We start from the raw sequence: 21,790 nt of genomic DNA, 5'->3' as shown, positions 1-21,790 counted from the left end.
TTGGAATGGGCTGCCCTGGGAGGTAGTGAAGTCACCGTCCCTGGAAGTGTTTAAGAAAAGACTGGAGGTGGGTGCCGTGGTGTGTTTGACATGGTTGTGTCAGGGCTTAGGTTGGATTTGATGATCCCAGAGGTCTTTTCCAACCTAATAGATTCTGCGATTCTGTAAACAAAATCTTTTCTGCAAATTAATTTACCTGAATGAATATCAACAGTATTGAGACTCCAGAGAAAGGCAAAGCAATTATTCTGGTTTGTTTTTTTTTATATTTGGTAGTTTTCCCTTGCAAACCTATGTTATATGACCGCTATTTTAATTCTATATGAGTGCTGATTTAATTTCACGGTTTTTATCTTGTGGTTGTTATTGTCGTTGTTTCTACATCATCCAACTACCGGAAACAGATCATCATCAGACTTCTCACCCAAAACCACAGGTGCCAGAGTTCAGTAGGCAACCTGCAGACCACTCACCTCGCAGAACCCCTCAAAGGTTTGCAGAACTCTGATCCCTCAGATCCCTCACTAGGGACCATCCCTTTCTTCCTGCCTCTCTCAGTACACTCTCCCTTCAGCGCGGGGAAGCGACAACTTTGAGGACAGAGTTGCCTATTTTTACACTCCTCTTCCTCCTCCACCACTATTCCTGGACTAGTGACTTCCCCGGGAGCCCGCCTGGAGTACCCATGGCAACCCGGGGCCCGACAACACACTTCAAAGAATGCTCTGGAGGGGAAATTCAAAAGCCCACTTGTATGAACACATCAATCAGAGGGTGGCAAATGTCCCCGCGAGGTGCGTGGCCCCCGCGGGCGCGCCGGGCAAGTGCAGTTCCCATGCCCGGGGCGCAGACAAAGAGCGGCCCGAGGCGCCCGCCCGAAGTCCGGGCGGCACCCGCCGGGGAGGAGCCAGACGGGGCTGCCCCGGGGGCGGGGGGGCAGCCCCGCAACTTATAAGAGCCGCGTCCCGCCAGAAGAGCCGGGGCGTGTTTGGAGCAGCGGCGAGTGGTGTCACTGCGAGAGGCGCGGCGGCAACAGCCCGAGAGCCCGGAGCCGCCCGATGGCTCAGAGCATGGACAGCAGCCTCGACAGCCTGGATGTAAGTGCCCATGTGCGCGCTGTTTGCAAACAAAGCTGCCCTCGGCGGAGGCTGCGGGTGGCGGGGTCGGGACAACGGAGGGGTCTGCGGGGCGCAGGCGAGCGGGGCTCGACCCTGAGCCCCCGCAGCTGCTGCCTCTGCCCGCAGCGCTTCGGACCTTGGCACCGCTGCGGCCACGGCCGGACCTTCTCCTGCCCGCGGGCTCTGCTGCCCGGCCGGCGGGTCAAGTGACATGTGGCGCTTTTGCGGGCTGGAAAACGCCGGCAGAGCATTCAGCCACGGGAACGATGAGGGGGTGAACAGGCGAGGAAGTCTGGAGCGATGTGACTCCAGGGAAGGGCATCCCTTTGACCCGGTGCCCGTCCTGTCCGCGGGCTGCCGGCGGCACCGGGAGCGCGGCAGCGCCCGGACCTCCCGGCCCGGCCCCCGCCGCCCGAACGCGGCGGTGTCCCCATGTTTCGGAGGCAGCCCCTCTGACACGGGGTTTTGAGAGCAGTTAGGAGCGAAGCGGCGATCTCCGGCAAGTTCCAACTTTAGGTCCTCGGTCAATGCCCGCGCGGGGCCGGTGCCTCTGCGTGCGAAGCGCTGCGGGACCCGTGGGCGCGCCCTGCGCGGGGGTCGGGGGTCCGCGGGACACGGGGCATGACGAGGAAAATCTGAGGAGCTGAGGAATTGCACAGAGCCAGATGGCACTCGCCCGCCAGCGTTGCTTTTCGGCGCGGTGGCCAAAACCGTTGGTGGTTTCCTGATGCGCTTTCATGCCCTCCCCAGAATTTCGCTTCCTTTTTCCACCGCTGTGCTCAGTGGATCCGTCTGGTGAGCCCGCCGCGCTCACCCCCTGCCCCGCGACCGCAGAGGGTGGGGAACAAAGGGAGGGAACGTGGTGACCCTCCATGGGGTTTGAGTTCCCCTGATTAAGGTCACCTCGCTCTTTCTCTTCTTTATGGGCTTTGGGGTTTTTTTTCTTGTCTGTGTGTGTGGAGCTGTCATTTGCTTCTCAGCAGGGAATTCTTGCTATTATTTATCCTTTATTACATCAGCCGAGGGTACCTTCTCTATTTCTCCTTGACCTCATCCCCTTAATGAGAAGGCACTATGGAGCAGCAGCATTTCCAAGTGATTTTTTTTTATAGCTCTCTATTGTAAGAGTTAAATGTGATAGGTCATGTTCTGTGTGGACAAACCTCTTGCATTCAGCCCTTCTAGGCTCTCCCATTTGTGGTGTGTATCTGATCAAAGCACTGAGGGGTCCAGAACCAGCGAGATTTCTGGGAGCAGCCATTCCCTTGCCCCTTAGTAAGACCTTAGTCCTCAGAGAAAGACAAAGGAAGTTTTTTAACGTGTTCTTATTTGCTGTGTATTTTATATATATACTTGAACATTGTATTTTCCCACCTGGTTTTCAAAAGGTTTGCCCATTTGTGACGGTGGGGACCGTTCTCCACACACTGTCCTCCACACGCACTGCCACACAGAGTAAGTTTTTGCAGAGGGGCTAATATCTAATTTCTTTGTTTTTATTTTGTTTTAGCTGTCATCTGGGTTATTCATCGAATTTTCTGATAATGGCACGGATGAGGTTGGTTCCGGTGACTATGGAGACTATGGAGAGCCGTGCTTCCAGCACGAGAATGCCGATTTCAACAGGATCTTCTTGCCAACCATCTACTCCATCATCTTCCTAACGGGAATAATCGGCAATGGATTGGTTATTATTGTTATGGGCTACCAGAAGAAACAAAGAAGCATGACTGATAAGTACAGGCTGCACCTCTCTGTGGCCGACCTCCTTTTCGTCATCACCTTGCCGTTCTGGTCCGTGGATGCGGCCATAAGCTGGTACTTTGGGAATGTCCTGTGCAAGGCGGTTCACGTCATTTACACAGTCAACCTCTACAGCAGCGTCCTGATCTTGGCCTTCATAAGTCTCGACCGTTACCTGGCCATAGTCCACGCCACCAACAGCCAGCGCCCGCGGAAGCTGCTGGCTGAGAAGGTGGTGTACGTGGGCGTGTGGCTGCCAGCTGTGCTCCTCACGGTGCCCGACATCATCTTCGCCAGCACCACGGAAGTGGAGGGGAAGTACCTGTGTGATCGCATGTACCCTAGCGACAAGTGGCTGATCTCCTTCAGGTTTCAGCACATCCTGGTAGGGCTGGTCTTGCCCGGTCTCATCATTCTGACTTGCTACTGTATCATCATATCCAAGCTGTCACACTCCAAGGGCCACCAGAAGCGCAAAGCCTTGAAGACCACGGTGATCCTCATCCTCGCCTTCTTTGCCTGCTGGCTGCCATATTACATTGGCATCAGCATCGACACCTTCATCCTGCTGGGAGTCATCCGACATCGCTGCAGCTTGGAGACCATAGTGCACAAATGGATCTCCATTACGGAAGCCCTGGCGTTCTTCCACTGCTGCCTGAATCCCATCCTGTATGCCTTCCTGGGTGCCAAATTCAAAACATCAGCTCAGAATGCCTTGACATCAGTTAGCAGAGGATCCAGCCTCAAGATCCTCTCAAAAAGCAAACGTGGGGGACATTCTTCTGTTTCTACAGAGTCCGAGTCTTCAAGTTTCCATTCCAGCTAACACTGCTCTTGCCGTCCTTTTATACACAGACACTTTAAAGTTGCGCAACAGACTGACCATAATGTACAGATTTTATTTACAGTTGGGATTTTATATTATTTCTTTTAGTCTCCGTGAAGTTTAATTGACTTATTTATATAAAAAAACCTTTTGCATTGATGACAAACTGTCTAGGCAGGTCCTGTGGACAAGTGGTTAGTTCACAAGAGCTTTAGTGTCTGTCTGTGTGTATAGATCCGTGAACTAAACCCTTTGGATTGTAGCAAAGTGACTGTTAAAAGTTTAGAAAATATTTCTCCGTTGTTCATATGTAAATGTTTTCAGTGTTGCTGTTATTCTTAAAAACTTGGCTGGATATTTTTACCTTACTACAAGATGTTTGGTTTACAATAGCTTAACTCCGCTGTAGAAATGGCACTTATAACCAAAGCCTCCTCTGTTACATGCTAGGGTTTGCCCCCCATTCTCAGTAATTGATGGTTTGCAAAATTTTCTGTTCAAGATAAAATAAAAGTATTTGGAAAAAAAAGTTATTTTGAGTGGTATTTTCACTTCTGGTGAAATGTTTTTCTCAACGCTTTTATTTACAATTCTCAATACACAATCATTTCTTTGGAAATTGCATGGCTCATGAAAAGCAGGAAAATGAGTTTCAGTACAGCCTGATAATTCAGTTGACACCTGTGAGTTCTAAGTCATATGTTTTTTTCACCAGAATACATTTCCTCCAGTTAACATTATGTTTAGAATTACTTAAACTCTCACTTAAAGAACTTCTTGAGGGCAAAATCTCTACAAATGAAAAACAATCTATTTAAGCAATTGCTAAAGTTCACAGCCTCAGGAATCAAACTCGGATTGCTGCAAGTGCCTCACCTTTATACCATGTATATAAAGTCAATCCTACATTTCTTCTGCCTTTTGCTGTGCTGCTAAGATTAGTTTCACATGTTAATGGTAATCAAACATAGTTGGATTGAAGCCATTTTGCTATTTGGACTAGAAACAAAGTTATTGGTGTATCTGCTCTGTGGAAGGTAAGTTGTTTTCCTTTATGGGTCTTTCCCTATCCTGCCTACATCCAGATTTACTTAAGGTAACATTACAATCTTAACATCCTTTTAAAAAATATAGAATGTGTACCAGTTCTTAAAAATATTTTTAGTAGGGATCAGCCAGGCTACAGAATTTCCCATAATTAGTGTTGAAAACTTAATTGTCTTGTCATGTCTTCATGTTAGTAGAATGTATTCCAAAGTAATGGATTCCCAAGAGGCCAGAGCCACTGAGAGTATTTTTTCCTACGTTAAAAGGACAAACACAACTGTTACTTATATATGTGTATATATATATATATAACAGTTTGGAAGTCAAAAAGAGCAAAAAACCAATGTCTGCTAGTCACACAGAACTCAAATGGGCAACACGGATATTGCAGTGGTATTATCCAAATTTTTCACAGGCACAGCACCCTGGTGACTTTGTGGAGCAAGTACCACTATGCTAAACTATACATTAAATTCCATGCTTTATTTTAGATATTTTCATAAATACAAGACCTTTCTGTTTTCAGCTTCCCTCCTCTCCAGGCAGGAGGCTGCAGCCTTGGCTGCATCCTGCACTCTTTCCCTTTCAATGACAGTAGGAGTCACCTGATTCTACGTTGAGCTGCCTCAGTTTGCTGAACCAGCACAAAGCTAACCTGGTAGAAAAATAGGGTTTCAGCAATTAAGAGAATTGAATGAGCTCAATGAGGAGTCCAACAAGCACTACGAAAGTGCAAGATCCTGTAACCTGGAGCCAGGCACAGGGAGAGAAACGTGAGATAAAATGAAAAGGAAGCAGATTTCCTCCCACTTTTAGCAACTAAACTTTTAGATCAGTCAACTAGTGCATATTTTCACTCAACATAAATTAACAACAGGAAAGATGTATTTTCAAGAAACAAAAGGTCTCACTTTGATCAAGTTGTTCCTCTTAAACAGAGCTGAGAAATGAGGAAAACGTGGTATAAGAGCAGAACTCCTTAAATTGTTTATTTTTGTTGTACCTTTGTGTGTTTTCTTAATTTAGTGAGGGTTTGCCCCGTGAAGAATTTGTTGTTCTAAATGATTCTGATTTTCACCCCAACCCAATCAATCACTGTGATTTAATTGCACTTATAAAATACTTACAGGCTATCAACACACTGCTGCTTATTTGCTGAGGAAATGTTTAGAGCCCCCAGCATTAACTCAGATTATTCCCATTATGCCTCAGTCAAACAACTGTTCCCCTGGAGCAAAGTTAACAGGAAAGAGGGTGCAAGACAGAATAAACTCAGCAGTCATGTTACTGCCAAAGACCACTGAAAGGACACTAAACAAACAACAGAAAGAATTTCTGTAGAAAACAAATGAGCAAAATTAAAAATACTCAACCCATGCCCCAGAGAATGATTTTCATAAAACTGCCATTGTTCTCAGGAGAATTAGTGAAACTATGGACAGAAGACTGTCCTGAAAAGGAGATGTAAGTTCCTTGGGGTTTTGCTCCAGGAAGAAAAATTAGTCAAAAGCCACGTGTATTTATTTCTGAATAACTTTATATATCTATAAATATAACATATATTGGTACTGTTCACAGATCAAATATTTGCAAATTGAATGTGGTCACAAGGAAACATAGTAAGAAATTATGAAACCAGTTCTGTCCTTTTACCTCTGAGTAAGTCAGAGAAAATCAGACAAATTTCTCTCAAAGCCACTGAGCTATTCCAAATATTCCATGTTGGTAAAAAACATTCATTTGCTCCCTTTCAGAACAAAATCACCATTAAGCTGGTTTTTGTTGAGGCTGTGACTATTTTACATCTTTCTGAAGCAAAAGTGGTCCCAGTAAATGCATTTCTCAAAATGTAAATTCAGTGTCAAAGGTGAATGGACCTAATTTTGTAATTTATGTATTGGACAAGTCCACACACACCAAGAACTTGCCAAAGTTTTCAAAGGGACTTTCCAAGTTTTTTTCCAAACTGTTCCTCACTAGCATACAGAATATTCATGACATTCTTCAAGATATACACAATGCATGGGCTCAGCATTTTCTTGAGGTCATAAAATAATAGCTGTGTCCAAGTAATTTTAAATATGCAACTCAAGATACAGAGCAGAAAACAAATGTGAGCACCACTGAGTATTGGCTAAAAAACAGTTTAAAATTTTATGTGGTAATCTCAAAGATTTATAATGGATTTAAAGACTCTTTCCATGCAATTCAGGCACTAAGTATCTTGCAGTGTGCCAACAGCAGTGCTGGACCAAAACGTGGATATTCATCCAATACTCTAATGCACACATTTTGTGTGCTTAAGATTAGTTAGAAATCCTTTGGATCATGTGGAGCTAAACCAGGAACAGAACATATATGTGAACTTGCTTTTGCTTCCTCTGAAATGCTGTTTGGAAGTAGAGTCAGAACACTTAAAGCACTGGGGCAAAATTCCCCTGTAATCCACTGTCTGCTGGTGCATTTTCACTCTGTGTGACCAGGCTGCACCAAGCCCACGCTAGAGGAGCACGTGGGAAGCTGAGTGCTGTGGTGAAGGTGAGAGAGCTCCTGTGTGCTGAGGGCAGAGAGCAAGGGGGAGTCACTTGGGGGATTTTCCCTGGCCAGTTCTATGACACAATCATTATACAGGGGCTTGAACTTCTCTGCATATCCATAAATCAAAACAAAATCACCATGAAAATAAAAAGGAAGTGGCAGCAATAACATGGAGCCATTCATACCAGTGAATGGTTTATCTTACCATGGCTGTGCTCTAGCTGGACAATGTACAAAGTGACCACCTCGAGATGTTTGGTTGAAAAGGCCATTTTTCACATTGTTTGGGAAAGGAAACAGCATGACGAGGAAGTACTTCCTTGATCCAGGCATGCCTCCAAAATCCCCTAACAATGGAGTATTCTCATATTCTCATAGTGCTGAAACTTAGGAAACACTTAAGCAGATAGAGCCCCAGAGGTTTTTGCTCAAAGGATGCCACTCCCTCACTTTATGTTTTGAAAGAGCTGTACAGACTCTTTTTCACAGCCATAAATCACGTGTCAATTGAAATTACATGAGCACTGGGATTATTGCTTATAAAGAAGGCACAGATTTCTTAAAATCCTGTCTCTTTAGGCAACAACTTTTCTGCCATTCTTTTAATTTTCTCTGAAAATATTTAATCTTTATCAGGATGAAGTTTAAAGAGAATTTGCTGTCACATCAATTCTGTCACTATCTTCCCATCATTCCAGTTCTAACAGGACATACAATTAAACAATGCTATGTTTATTGGGTTTGAAAGCATATTTTAATAGAACTTCATTATAAACATATTTTATGTTTGCTTGTTTATATATATTTTAACATAAATACATCTACATATACATAATGATGTAGATTATAAGCATCATTTTTAGGTGTTGATACAAGTGACCCAGGCTCCAGCACAGCTACTACTGACTTCAGAGGAGTCAGGATTCATTACAGATGTAGCAGGTATTGATTAAAATGACTATTTTCTTGAAGGGACAGATGGCTTCGGTGACAAACTCCCACTGAAGGCAGAGACAGCAGGGTACCTAAAGAATTAGGTGTACAACCTTACAGCCCCAATCAATTATGAATGAAGATTACGAGTTGCTCTGATTTTGGTTGCAGTCAGAGGTGCACAAAAAACTAAATCTTTCAGTCTGGAGCAGGTGGAATTGTTCTGCTGAACACAAGAGAAATAAATTTTCAGCAAAATGGTAATGGGGCAGATCTCCCAGAGAGGGGATGGATAAGGAGGCTGAGGAGGCCCCTCTCCTGCTTGTCTGTCACCACTGATGCCACCACAGCTCCAGGAACACGAGCTACCCATGGATTTGCTCTCAGTACTGAGGCCCTTTGAAAGGCTAAACCAAGACCAGACACCAATAATTACCACTGAGGATAATCCTAAGCTGTCCCTTGCCAAAGGTGAGCATCACACTCCTCAAGAGATATAGCACAAAATAAACCCAAAAAGTTCAAGTACAACACCTTTTCTTAACTTTCCTTTCACAACTCCTTGTCACCCTTCTTACAATTACTCTTTTAAATATATATTTAAAATACCTTTAAAAACACCCATTCTGCCAAGCCTGTCTACATGAGTTCACCAAAAAGAGAAATGCTGACATGCTTGATACCAGAAGATGAAACTGGGACTTCAGTTTCCACAGATCAACTCCATCTCTAAAATCTGTGGGAAGCAAGAGAATAATTCTGATGGTTTTATAGAGGTGTTTTAATGGGACAGCAATGTCTTGTCAACATGAGGTTGATTGCAAGCCTGAGAGCTATTATTGCTGCTCTTTGGAAGAGGAACTACATCTCATGCAGTTCACTGTTGGAACTCAGTACAGGAATGCATTGATAAGAGGAGTCCCACAAGAAGGAAAGGGAAGAAGGCATTATTGTACAAGGGCACGGCTCTCTTCTCCCCAGCTCCATTGGGGTGATCCCTGAACAGAGCAATCCTGCTCTAATAATGCACCCACACAAGGCACTGAGCTGATCAACAGGACAAAAGTGGAGAGTTTCACAGCTCACAGCCCCCTCCCTCTCTCCTTTACTCTTACCCTTGCACACCCTCAGCCTCTGCTGCTTATATGATTCCTTGGCAAACCAGTTCAGCTCCTGAAGATCGGAGTTCCACAGGAATTTGAAGCAATCTAACTTCCTCTGTGGGGAAGATTCCCAGTCTCCCTCCTTCCTTTCCTCCCTCCCTGTTCTAATCCTTTCATTTGATATCTTCAATACTCTCTTATTCCAAGTCCTCTGGACCTGTCCCCTGCTGTGCATTATCTATGGAATCAGTCACACTTTCTTTTGAACAGACTTAATTGACTAAATAGACAGAGTATCTTTTTTCTTAATGTATTTTATACCATTTTAATGAAGTTAGCTCAGAAAAAGGGCTGACTACATCCCAGATAAAATAAAAGCAGTCAGACACATGGCAAAGCAAAGAAAGAAAAGTAGGAGGGTTTTTTCCCCTCTTTCTTTCAGCAGCAATGAGCTCTTAGTTTGACTCCTCTATTTGTGAATCCCACAGAAAACGAACCAACAAAAGGACGAGAATGGATCTCAGCCAGCATAGTGAACTGAACTGGCTCACCAAGACGTCAAAAATCAGAGCAACTGCAAGAGTCAGGGCGGATTCACGCACTTGGGAGCTGTGGGGGGAGCAAAGAAATGGGACCCCGGCTCTGGGAGCAGCAAGTTGTCAGACCGGTTTAGCTGTCTTGTCAAAACTTCCCTAAGTAAACAGCCAAACTGTTAAACAAACAAACGAGTTCTCAGGTAGGGGCAAGAGGTTGAAAAGGTGAGAGAATGGAGAGAACAGATGTCCCTCTTTAAGGGAAGCCCTGACTGCTCCTTAAATAAAACATCATTACCTGTTAACTATGTGATCATGGTCCTGCAGACGACTTTTCCCTGAAACAAAGCTCAAGAAAGAGGCCTGGAATAACCATTTTAAACTAAAACATCATTACCTGTTAACTATGTGATCATGGTCCTGCAGAGGACTTTTCCCTGAAACAAAGCTCAAGAAAGAGGCCTGGAATAAACATTTTAAACTAAAGAGATCTGCAATAGCTGATTAATCATGTTCCTGATTAATCATGCTCATTAGATTCAATGTAGCTACTTGTTAAGGCACACTGCGACTCCACATTCACAGATCGAGTCCACAGGACTTTTGGAATGTGGTGGATGTTTGTGCGATTTTGAAATGCAAGGTGCTCGAAAAGTACAGAGTAAGTCTTCTATTTAACAATCACTAGAAAAAGCAAACCATTTAGTGTAAGTAATATGCTGTGGTTCTCTTCATATACTCAGCCTATCAACTAAGGAAAGAAGAAATTGCCTCACAATATGAAATCTGCTTAGCAAATGCAAACTTAGTTTCATTGAAGATATGTAGTCGGCCCAGTTATGTTGAAGCCAAACTAAATATGCTCTGACTGCATAATCTGAATGTATGGAGCTATAGGAACTACATGGCTCTCCTAATATTCTGCAAGGAAGGGGAGAGCCTGGCAACTGCATGAATATTCAGTGTTGTGTATTCACCAGTCCAACAGTCTAACCACACCTCAGCCCAGAGAATAAACAGTCAACAGAGCCACAAATCCTTGAATCCACTCACTCTTGCTTCTTACTACACGCTAACATGGAGGGAACACTAAGAAACTTTGCCCCCGCGTCAAGCACTTCGTGGGGACTCTGTATTAAAAGCTGCGACAGATGAAGGATACAAGATCCTTTGTCTGGGATATTCAAGAACCACTCGGCTGCCCAGGTGCTTGAAATAGATCCTGTTCATTCATTCACCAGTTCCAGTGACAATTAAAAATCACAACAAAGATTTTTGTATCTTGTTAGAATACTTTCAGTGCCTAAAAGTAACCCATTTTAAAATCCCCTGTTCTTAGCACCACACAGTTCACGTGTACTCTTTCAGTTGCCAGCCAGTGGGGCCCATGATACCCTCTCCAAGCCGTGTCCTGCGAGGAAAATGAACCTGAACTGGAAGAGGGTGTTGAAGTGCTGAGGTGACACTGCCTGAGCCCCCAGCGGTGGGCATTAACCGAGGTACTGTCACCGATGCAGCCAGAGAAGCAGCTGTGATTACCTGGCCCTTCATCCATCCCGACTGTCCTGACCACCGGGCTGTACAATTAGTCTCTCTCCGACGTGGTGAATATTTATTTATGCAAAGTTAGACATTTTCAAAAGGACTCACAGGACAAAAGCACCCCATCAAATACAACAGCACGGCGATTAAGCGCCTCCCAAGAGAGAGCGAGCTCTCAGACTGCGAGGAAACCCGAGCTTTTGCACCGATGTCCCCTGACAAGGGACATTGTTTTTGCGAGAGGGCTCCTCCTCCTGCTCGTCAATGTTTTGTGTAGGATTAAGTGTGCGTTAAGCACCTATAGGAGTAAGGCTGTCCTCGGACAAAGCCGAGAAGTGCTTTGTTTTCACTTCTGCTGGAGCCCGGCAGATCTACGTTGGTCATTGGCACCATCAAATCTGAGGCGGTTCTGTAGGGGAGCAGCAACAGATATCGGGGTGTCAGATCTGCTGCGAACGGACAAAAGCTTTTTAAGGCCGGTGTTTAGATTAAAGTGTCCGTCTCCTTTGTAGAAACGTAACTGTCCTGTACATCCAGGTGTCAGAGTCTAGAGCAGGACAGACCCCTGCCCCACGGCAAAAGCGGAGCTGCAGGCGATGCTGGTACCCGGTAAATCCCGCTCTAAACCAGCAGGAACAGCCACAGAGTCTCGGGCTGTTCCCAGTGTCCATAAGCGAGCGGACAGCTGATCCTCAGGAGCCCTTCGGGCAGAGCTACACTGAATCCTGAATCAGCAAAACCTCATCATAACTCTCAGCTGCTTGAAATGGAATTATTTTCTGATGACTGGACCTAATCCAACCAAAGGTCAGTACAAATAAAAAAATGCTGTCAGCTCAGGACTTAATGATATATTCTTACCTCTGTAGGCCTATAATTTCTTTAGATACCTAAGAGGTCATGTCAGTCCTAATGTCTGCCAGTTTTATGAATGCAACCATAAGCCCCTTTTAAATCAGATTACAAATGATTATTATAACTCTAAATCAAGGGAAAGGTTCACCATTTTCTCTAATTGGAAACACTAATTTAATTATAATTATTTTCTTTCCAGATGCTTTGTATTTGTTCCATTACATTACAATAGATAGTCAGGTTTTATGGAAAAGAAACAGTGGGCTGTTTATGACTTGGAAAGGATGAGAAAGTAGTTCCCATATGTTGTTGTAGCCATACTTCAGCCACACTCTTGTTTATGAAGTGCAGGTATCTTCATACACAGGACACGATGGCTTCACTTCTAATTTTAAGTAGCTGAGAAGATGGTGTAACTGCAAAGCTTATGCTGTTCTAGCATTTTTTTGAAGATCTTCTTCCATCTAAAAGAGTCAATTGATAAAACCACCAGAAGTAAAAAGCTAATAATACAAGATTTACATGTCAGTGGGCATGAAGTGGAAAATGGTAATGTATTCAATATGCCAGTCTGATTTGGCACTGAATTAACATAAATAGACATATCCTCCAAAGCACATCTTGTGAACAACCTCGCTTTGCCATATTAAAATCATTGTGGTATCTAAATTATTTTTTGTTTGTCAAAAATAAGTAGCTTTCCAGATATTAAGTGGGCCAAATCTATATTCTGTGTAGCTTTGCTGAGCCCAATGTTTAATTATTTATTAGATATCAAATGTATAACATCTGTGTAAGAAGGCTGACATATGTTAGGACCTTTGACTTTGATATACAAAAACTGTCTGCTGAGTTAGGAATCTCTCTATAAATTAATTAGATAAACATGAATATAGCATTTGTATTCTTCTAAGTCTTTGCTTCCCCAGAGATGAGGATGATGCTTACACAAAGAACACAAGAGTGAGTGTATGAATGGATCCCTTTTGTCTCTGAATGCACAAGGTTCCACTTTATGCTTCCTTAACTTTTTAGCGGATGTCTTTCACAGTTTAAGGATTTCACAGTCTAAAGGTTAATTATTCTCTCTTCTCTTAAGCCATTTCTGAGATTCTGCCAATATTACAGAAAACTACACCAGTACAACTACCTAGATTTTCTTTCCCTGGTGCAAATTTTGTAGGCAAGGCCTCAGCTAAGAACATTCTTCTGGAAGGGTGTTTGTCTTCTTCATTCATACATGCAAGCACACAGGCACACACACACAAACCCAACTGATTATACTTTGGGTCACAATCTCATATTTTGATAGGAAAACTTCAACTTCATTTATCTCCATGGCTGTACTTTTGAGTTGGTGTCCTGCTAAAACTTCCTTCTCCAGCTGCTTGTTATTCCACTATATAACAACAAATCCTTTTGCCCACCATTCTCCAGAAAGCAGAGCCTGTTGCTCATACAATGTTATTTTCTTTTTCTCAGCTAGATACAAAATGTAGTATTTTTATCAAGATAAGGGAAAGGTCACAGTTGATCTTCTGGTGAAAGTGCAGAGCCTTCTCTCCCCATTTTTTTTCTTCTAGAGATCTCCCAGTAGAGAACCATTTTTTATGATTTTTTGTTACGATTTTGCAATAGAACAGGAGTAGTTTACAGGTGAGTAGCAAAGTTGTAAGTTTGCCCATTCTCACTACTCAAAAGTTCTAATCTTCTTCCCAATAAAGCTGCCTATAGCAGGATATCCAAGGAAACTGGAGGAGCAGACATGTGCCAAGAGCATCAAACAGCTCTTTGCCTGAGTCGGGCCCATAGTGACATGCATGCAAAAGAACACTTGCTTTTTCAAAAAGCAATCCTGAATAAAAACTCTTCTCATTGAAGATAGAGGCCTTAAGGAACATCCTGCATGTTAACAAACATCTTCAGATAATGCCGAGTTTGATGCTCGTTTCCTAGTTATTCACAGACTCTCTTAAATGGAGCTCTTTCAGTGCTGTGCCTTAGCCTAAGGAAATCCTGCAAGAACAATGTGTGACTCAAACACACACAGGTTTCCCAAATGGTGGCAAGACCCACTGATGCTGCTTCAGACAGCACCGAGACAGGGAGTTAGAATACAAGCTGAACAAGAAATGGGCTTGTTTGTACAGAATTGATTCGGGTTCAAGCTTTCTTCCTTTCGATTTGCAGTGTGTTATGTAAAGTGTTCTGCAGTGAAGAAGTTATTTAGCTGCCAGACTGCCTCACCTTTCCTCAAGGATTTCAGTAGACGGAATTTCAAAGCCACCAACTGCTCACTCCCCAAATAAAGCATTCCCATTTACTGTTCTGAGTAAAGTAGTCTGGGATCAACTGAAGGTCTGGTAACAGAAAGAAGTTTTACTCTATCTCTAAAATAAGATACCATGGCAATGACACAGTTTTATTAATCAAGGTTGATTTATGCTGTAAAAGATGCCTGCTTTGATGATCTTGGAATTGGTAAAACCTGTAAATATTTACAGAAAAAAACCTGTATCACTGAGAGTGCTACAGCTTTCCTAGGACAACCCCTGTAAACAAGGGAAAATCCTTAGGATCCCTGAATTATTCAACTTTCCTGCTGAAGTCATCAACAGGGTATAAATGATTCCAGTACATGGACATCTTTCCATTGTAAAATAGATTTACACTACTAATTTATGGTCTAAATAAACCCAAAATCTAAATCTTCCTCCTCTTTCTTCTTTATTTCTACAGCATGATCCAGTGCCTTTTCCAGTCACAGCCTAGTTCAAGCTGTTGCTGGTACCTTGTCTAGTCAGAGCATCCCCAATGATATTTTAATGTTTCCTCAGCAAAGAAGGCACATTTTTGTATTCACAGCAGGTCTTACATATCACACAGCACCACATACATGTTAGTGGATATACCTGGTTATCTGTCTTCCCCAGAAGATCATATTGATCAGCCAGGCAACTCCTAAAACACCTTAAATCTAGATTACTCTTTCAATTTTACTTGTGAAAACACATTATTTCTCTGTTGACATGCTTGAGTCACATGGTTCTAGGAAAGCTGTCTTTTGACTGCAGGAAAGACAGGAAGCAGAGCATGCCTAATAAGCACACAAAAGAGACACTGTAAAATAAAATGAAATTAACTTTCAACCATTTTTTTAATGAAAGGATTTATGGCACCAAATAGCCACAAAGAAATGAAAAATAGTAGTCCATCCACTACGTGATTCCAGAGGGTTTATACACAGGTAAATACAGTTACAAATTCAGATACCATATACCATTTAGAAGTAAAAGCAAGGTATAGTGAAGAATATGTGCATAAAATGGATCCTAATACAATTTTTCCTTCTAAAATTATTAATAATCAAGCTTTTGAGACAGAACAGAGTGGGTCAGTGAAAGCACTGCTTTCCTGCAGTCTTAAAAAAGAAAAGGCAGAACTAAGGTACGTTTCTCTCTAGCAAGTCTTACAATTCCCACCCACCCCAGTTACCTCACCCTCACTCATCCTCTTACACAGTAATTAAGGACATTAGATTACAACTTCAGTCAAACACCTACTAAAATGGGTGGAGGCTGTCACTAGGTTGATAAGCTTTGTATTAGGACACCAATGGCTCCTGCACACTGGCTTTCTTCACTCTTTCCAATGCCATCACAGCTACCTCAGGAATTCTGACTGGTTTTTGCCTCAGAGAGCTGGGGCTTTTCAGCAGAGTGCTCACAGTGGGCCCTGTGTGGGTAACTGGTGTGCTGAGCAAGATGATATACTGCAAAGTGAAGTCTCAGGCAGGAAAGCTGAAACAATGAGTTACTCACAAAGTAGCTGGAATACACCACGTTTGCTCTTTGCCTTTCTATACATAAAAATTCTTTGGAGCTTATTTGTTCAAACATTAAAACCTATCCAACTACAAACTCCAAATCTCACATCTCTAGTTATAGGCCAGTTGTATTCACAAAAATCAATGCTCCTTTACCCATCAGGCACTTCTAAGCACATCTTTGGATGTTGTAGCTGTTATCTTTTTATATAGTTGAGCTATTTGTCTTAAGCAAAAAAAGTGGCATCTGTATGTAATTTCCACTTGGCACCACTATCTCCTTTTGATGACAGTCTGTACTGTTTCCCTTTCTTCTTCCAGTCACTCCAGCTGCAGGACCCAGATGTCAAACTCAGGAATGTATTTTTTTCCCAGCAGTGATATCTGATTCTGTTGTTGGCACCTCTGCTTGGTGGCTGCTCTGAAGCTGCCTGTGTGCAGCTTCCTAAGTTTAAAATGCAGGCAGTGTTTTTTATTTATATGCTAAAACCTTTTGGGTTGCCTTAATTATGGGAACTGAATATTAGAAATTCATCAGCTACACAAACATACAGATTCCGTTATTTACAATATTGGTTTCATGACAACTGTTACACTTCTGTAACCAGAAACTGGGAGGCAAGAAGAAAGCTTCCAAAAGTGCTAATGAGACATCAAAAGCAGTTGCTTACTTTCAATAACTGATCCAAACAAAGAAAAGGTAAATATAAAGCAATCAAAGGGTGATTGATGAGAATAAAGAGTAAGGTAGAAAGGAAAAGGTGAAAAAAGAAATGCATTAAAAAGTAATGAACAGCAAAGAGATGAGGGGAGAATAAAATATGTTAGAACTGTCTAAAGACATTTTGCCACATGTCTCTAAAAAGTGAAGTTCTTCAGAAAAGAATCGAGGGAAAAACCTCTTCCAACTAACACTTTTCTGCAATTATCTCTTTTTTCTTTCTCCTAGCTCCATGTTTTCCTCCGGGGGACTTTTTTCTGCAGTATTCGGTTCTCTGTCACAAAGACAAGGGCTTTGTCTCCTCAGGACTGCTGCAGCTCACACAGGGTGACTGGCCTGGAATGCTGGATGTGTCAGGAGCTCCATCCTCCTGCAGGCCCCCACAGCACCTGTGTGCTCACCCTGCTGCAGCCCCTGGCACAAAGGCGTTTTCCTGCCCAAAGATCCCTGCAAGAAGCACCTTCCTCTTCCCCTGCATTAATTCTCCTCTGTGATAAACATGAGTTTGAGACAGCTTCCATCTCACACAGATAAATATTAACAATTCTTTCATTAACAATTCCTTTACACTGATGCACAACAAGTAGTCACAACCAGTTTAGGAAGACAGAAGAGTGGCATATTAACAAAGGAAAAGAGAAAGGATGGTAAGGGCTGAATCCATTAATGGGATAAAGGCGAGTAAGTGGTGAGTAACCCAGTCAGGTAGATAGACAGACTGGAAAGTTCAGAGATAAGAAAATATTATGACATTTTTATAAAGATATATAACTACATAAATATTAATGCACATTTGTGTTATCTTGACAGCTGACTTGATTCCTATCTCAATATATCTCTTGGATGTTGAACTCTGTATGTGATTCATGCTGTAGGAATTAAAGAACTATGACCAGAAGTTTAAGGATTCAAATACAAAGAGAGAACTAGTTTGAAACCCAGGATATAAAATGTTTCCTGGGATTCATTTATTTAATCAATTAACAGATTGTATTTATTTTGATGTTCAGTCTGGCAAGATGCCAACACCGTCATTCCTATTCATCACTTCCATATGTTTATGTGCACCACAGGTATGGAATGGATTCTATACAAGGAACAAAACCACACACAGGAGTCTCCTGCATAGAGAGAACAATCAGTTATTGCAGTACAAAGAAGATAAATAGGTAAGAGAGTGTTCAATCAGGCTGACTCAAAAACCAGAGAGCAGCAGGGTCAAGGCCAACACAAGCAGGTATTGCTTCATAACATATATCTCTAGAACTAAAAGATGCTGAAAGTTCACAGGGATACAAAAAGAGGTATCATGAAATCAGTGGAAGAAAATCCAGCGTGGATAATGAAATGCACAGAGGTTATTTGGCTTAAGAAGTTCCTGCTCTGAAAATCACTGGAGGCTGGGAGAGCATTTTAGGAAAATAGCACTACATACTTACTGTCTTACCTGCTTTCCTTTGCTCTGATGCTGGTCAGTGCCAAGACAAGACACTGATTCAGACAAACCTTTGGTCTGACCAAGAGAAGTTGTTCTTATGCTCAGCTTTTGGAATTTGAAAAGTCCTACTGAAAGCAGCTGGATGTCTAAATTCCTGTACACTGCCAGTCTGAACACCCAGCTTTGTGTATGAACAATCAAGAGAAAAAGTGACTTACTAGAAGACAGAGACTTTTTTTTTTTTAACAGTTTAAAAACATTAGCAGTGTAGGGGCTGGGCTTGTGAGCTCTGTGAGAGAGGATGAAGCAGTTTCATGAGAAAGCACAGAAAGCAGGAAGACAATTCTGTAGATTTGGCACTGGATGGGAAGCTAATGAGGCTGAGGCTGATGGCAGAACTGCATTCCTGGAATGAGACTGTGGTAGGATTGTTGCCCTCCTACACTGGATAATAGGAGTCAGGGTTTTTTAGCTGGATTCATTTGGACTGGCCAGATTCAGTAACCATGCCCCACTTTCAGCACCAATGATTTCAGCCCCTCTTAAAGAAATGTCCACATTTGCACCTTCAGTCACTAGCCTTTTCTAAAAATGTATTCTCAGTGATTTAGGAACATGCAGAAGCCTCAATTCCAGTTGAATGAACTCAAGAGTTATCCCAGCTGAGACTAAAAGAGCTGCAGATACTGGGATCACACTGCCCACAGCTCACAGCTCTGGGATGGTGACAGGGAGACAACTCAACAAGAAGGGAAAAACTGGTGCGAGAAGATGAATTCTGATATTTTGGTCCTGAAGGTGAGGACAAATAACAATATTAAGAGTACTGCCAAGGACAGAGTAAACAGCCAGCAGACATTTTACCCCCAGAGAAAACAGACTGCAGACTTCAGTCACGACAAGTGCATTACACTTTCTTCAAAATTATTTTACTTCAGCAGCATGAAAATTTCTAATTATTCTTATAGTTTTTCCTACAAACAGACTCATGGAGATGAGGTGCTCCTTGGAGGTTGTGATCAAAGTGACAGAAACAGCCATTACACTTGCAAGTGTGAAAACTGAAGATGTTGGCACACAGATGGAAAATGGGAAGCATGTATTTTATTATCTATTTTGCATATAAGAGACAAAACTGTGACACTTAATCAGAGGACAGCACACGAACAAAGACAGTGCATTTAGAAGTTCTAAGGACATTGTCACAGTCTTCTGTTTACTACAATTTTTCAATACATCAAGACTTTATACAAGAGGGAGAAAGTAGAAGAAAAACAAGCTTTTCTATATGTGAGTAAGGAAGCCAACTTGTCTACAAACTTGGCCTCCAGCATCTCTGCCCCCGGGAAGTGGAATCGGTGTCCTGCTACATCTCTGCTCAGCTACTTCTTCAAAATGCTTCAAACCCAGTGAAGGATGTAAATCAATTTTATTTTCATATTGGGACACTCTGGGAATACACTTGTCCATCAGATGTCCTTTGTAAGAGCTGAAAGGAATCTAGGTCCTGCCAAGGAAGAACCAGCAGGCACTAAACCTGAGACTAATTGGCAAACAACCTTCAAGTGCAGGTGGAGATGACATGAAAACAACTGTGGAAACTAAGACAAGGTTTCACATGCCTCTTCTAAGAGCTGGAATAAATTCAGGGAGAGAACAGCTTTGGCCAACCCAAGCTTATTGTAATTACCTCGTTTGTGTTGTGCTTTATCTTCCAGATGTCCATCAGGCAGAGCCGAAGAAATGAGAATCTCTCCCCACAGCAGCTGGAGTACAAATAACAAGAAACCAGAAAACAGACTGTCAGAGAAAGAGTGGCTTTTCTTTTAGGTCCTGAAGGGAAGGAGATAGGTTTCCAGGGACCCACAAATCCTGGAAGAGGGCTCTGAGAATTGCCCCACAGTTCTCATCTGTAATTGGTCAGGCCTGAGCAGTATAGCTGTACAGTTTGTGTCTGCCATTCTGGAGAGGCAGGGAAGAGTCAAGGCAGGCTGATACTGGACAGGCCATCCTCATACCAGAACATTTACAGGCAGAGAAGAGGGAACCCCATGCTGGTTTTGTTCTGTGTGTTCATGCAAAATGCATCAGTGGTACTGTCTGTGTTACTGTTATAACCCCCAGTAAAAAGGAGGAATGTCTTACAAACTCCATCAACACTGTAACGGGGAGAGCCCTCGTGTCACAGCCTGTCCAAGGGCCAGAGCCAGGAGATGTGCACACAACTGATGGCAGGGACAGAGACTGGAGACAACAGAACATTCCCTTGCTAACACTGTGTGGGTTTTCCATGACCTGATGAAAAATTTGACTCCTACAGACTTCGTGTTCATCACGTTCACCGGAGGTGCACAGTTCAACATCATATTTATATCCTTGGAATTAAAACTTTCAAGGGAAAGAAATGATTCCCCAAGCTAAGTAGGTCTTCTGTGACATGAAAGAACAAGCCTCCACCTTTTGAAGGATAGATCCTACATTTGGAACTGATTTCAGGCACATCAGATCTGTTAGAAATAAAATCAAGATGGGTTGTTACATGTACATCATGGTCTGCACTTCAGAGGAGACTGTGACATATTGACTGTGAGTCTTGAAGAGTTAAGAAGTGCTAAACAGACTGTGCAGTTTTCAAAACATTTCACCTGCCTGCTACCAAGATGAGGATAGAAAATAAGTCAGTATGAGCAATGGCCACTGCAGGAACCTTTGCTATTGACCCTCAAGGTAAGAGGAAGATTGAACTGCACAATCGTGTAGAACCAGTGATACTCTGCAACAAAGCAATGAACTTCCCTATGAAATGGATTATAATGTGCCAATAAACTAAGATTAGGAGAGAAAAGGAAGTTAACCCTTTGAAATGACAGTATTATCACCATCATAATCATCCTGAGCTTGAATTTGACAATACAAACATTCAACAAAATGAAAGCCTGAGGTGGCTCCCCGGCCTCCCTTCTTCGATACTGGAAAATAAATACTGTGAAACAACTTTGCTCTCATATACAAGAGAATACAATCTGTGGCTCCTAAATTATATGAGCAGCTTTTTTATTTGGGAGGTCTACTGTGAAGGCAACAGCTGTGGAATACACAGATTCAAGTAAATACAGTGGAAAAAGTGGGCTGTATTATAAGCATCTTACATGAGACAGCAGAAGAAACCACAACAGTTCAGGATCAGACTATAAATGTATCCTTTCAAAATTCCATAAAGGTATTTTTCAGAATTGGGACTGTCAAGTGACTGTCCCAGTAAAAGCAGTTTGTCATGGGAAACTCTGAGTGGGTTCAGCAAAATGGAGAAGGGAGAAAATGAAGCATTTTAGCACAAAGCTTAAAAAAATGGAACCATCCGGAAGTGCCTAAAAGGGAAACATCACTGTCCTGCAGACAGAACAGGGACCAAAAAAACCTGGCATTGCTGTTTTTTCCTTTGCTTTTTTTATTATCCTCTTGAAAGATTACCCAAGCACTTTTTCTGCTGACAGTCAAGCAGGATATAATTAGACATAGTCAAGTAAATTTGATATGTGAAAATACATTGAGATTTTCTTCCTC

The 21,790-nt window shown here is 42.5% G+C and overlaps 2 protein-coding genes across 2 annotated transcripts in view; one reads left to right on the top strand and one right to left on the bottom strand.

Moving 5' to 3' along the window:
- The window catches only part of THSD7B (thrombospondin type 1 domain containing 7B), a 512,613-nt gene that overhangs the window by 466,329 nt on the left and 24,494 nt on the right, over window positions 1-21,790 (bottom strand). Inside the window, exon 3 of the mRNA XM_051810239.1 lies at window positions 19,917-19,992. The gene's annotated coding sequence lies outside the window, so the exon portion shown is untranslated. The remainder of the gene's footprint in view (window positions 1-19,916; window positions 19,993-21,790) is intronic.
- On the top strand, window positions 903-4,226 carry CXCR4 (C-X-C motif chemokine receptor 4). Its single transcript, XM_051810302.1, has 2 exons — window positions 903-1,097; window positions 2,629-4,226. Exons 1-2 carry the CDS (start codon window positions 1,059-1,061, stop codon window positions 3,688-3,690), a joined length of 1,101 nt encoding a protein of 366 aa, XP_051666262.1. The 5' UTR covers window positions 903-1,058; the 3' UTR covers window positions 3,691-4,226.

The sequence above is a fragment of the Manacus candei genome, unplaced genomic scaffold, assembly GCF_025592945.1.
Source record: "Manacus candei isolate 608988 ecotype Guabito, Panama unplaced genomic scaffold, ASM2559294v1 h1tg000077l, whole genome shotgun sequence".
Lineage (NCBI taxonomy): Eukaryota > Metazoa > Chordata > Aves > Passeriformes > Pipridae > Manacus > Manacus candei.
This window is presented reverse-complemented; position numbering and strand designations above follow the sequence as displayed.

Excerpts from the sequence above, each read along its gene's own strand:
- CXCR4 (XM_051810302.1), top strand. The coding sequence starts at position 1,059 with ATGGCTCAGAGCATGGACAGCAGCCTCGACAGCCTGGAT. Across the intron at positions 1,098-2,628 it reads GCAGCCTCGACAGCCTGGAT|CTGTCATCTGGGTTATTCAT; the intron begins GTAAGTGCCCAT and ends ATTTTGTTTTAG.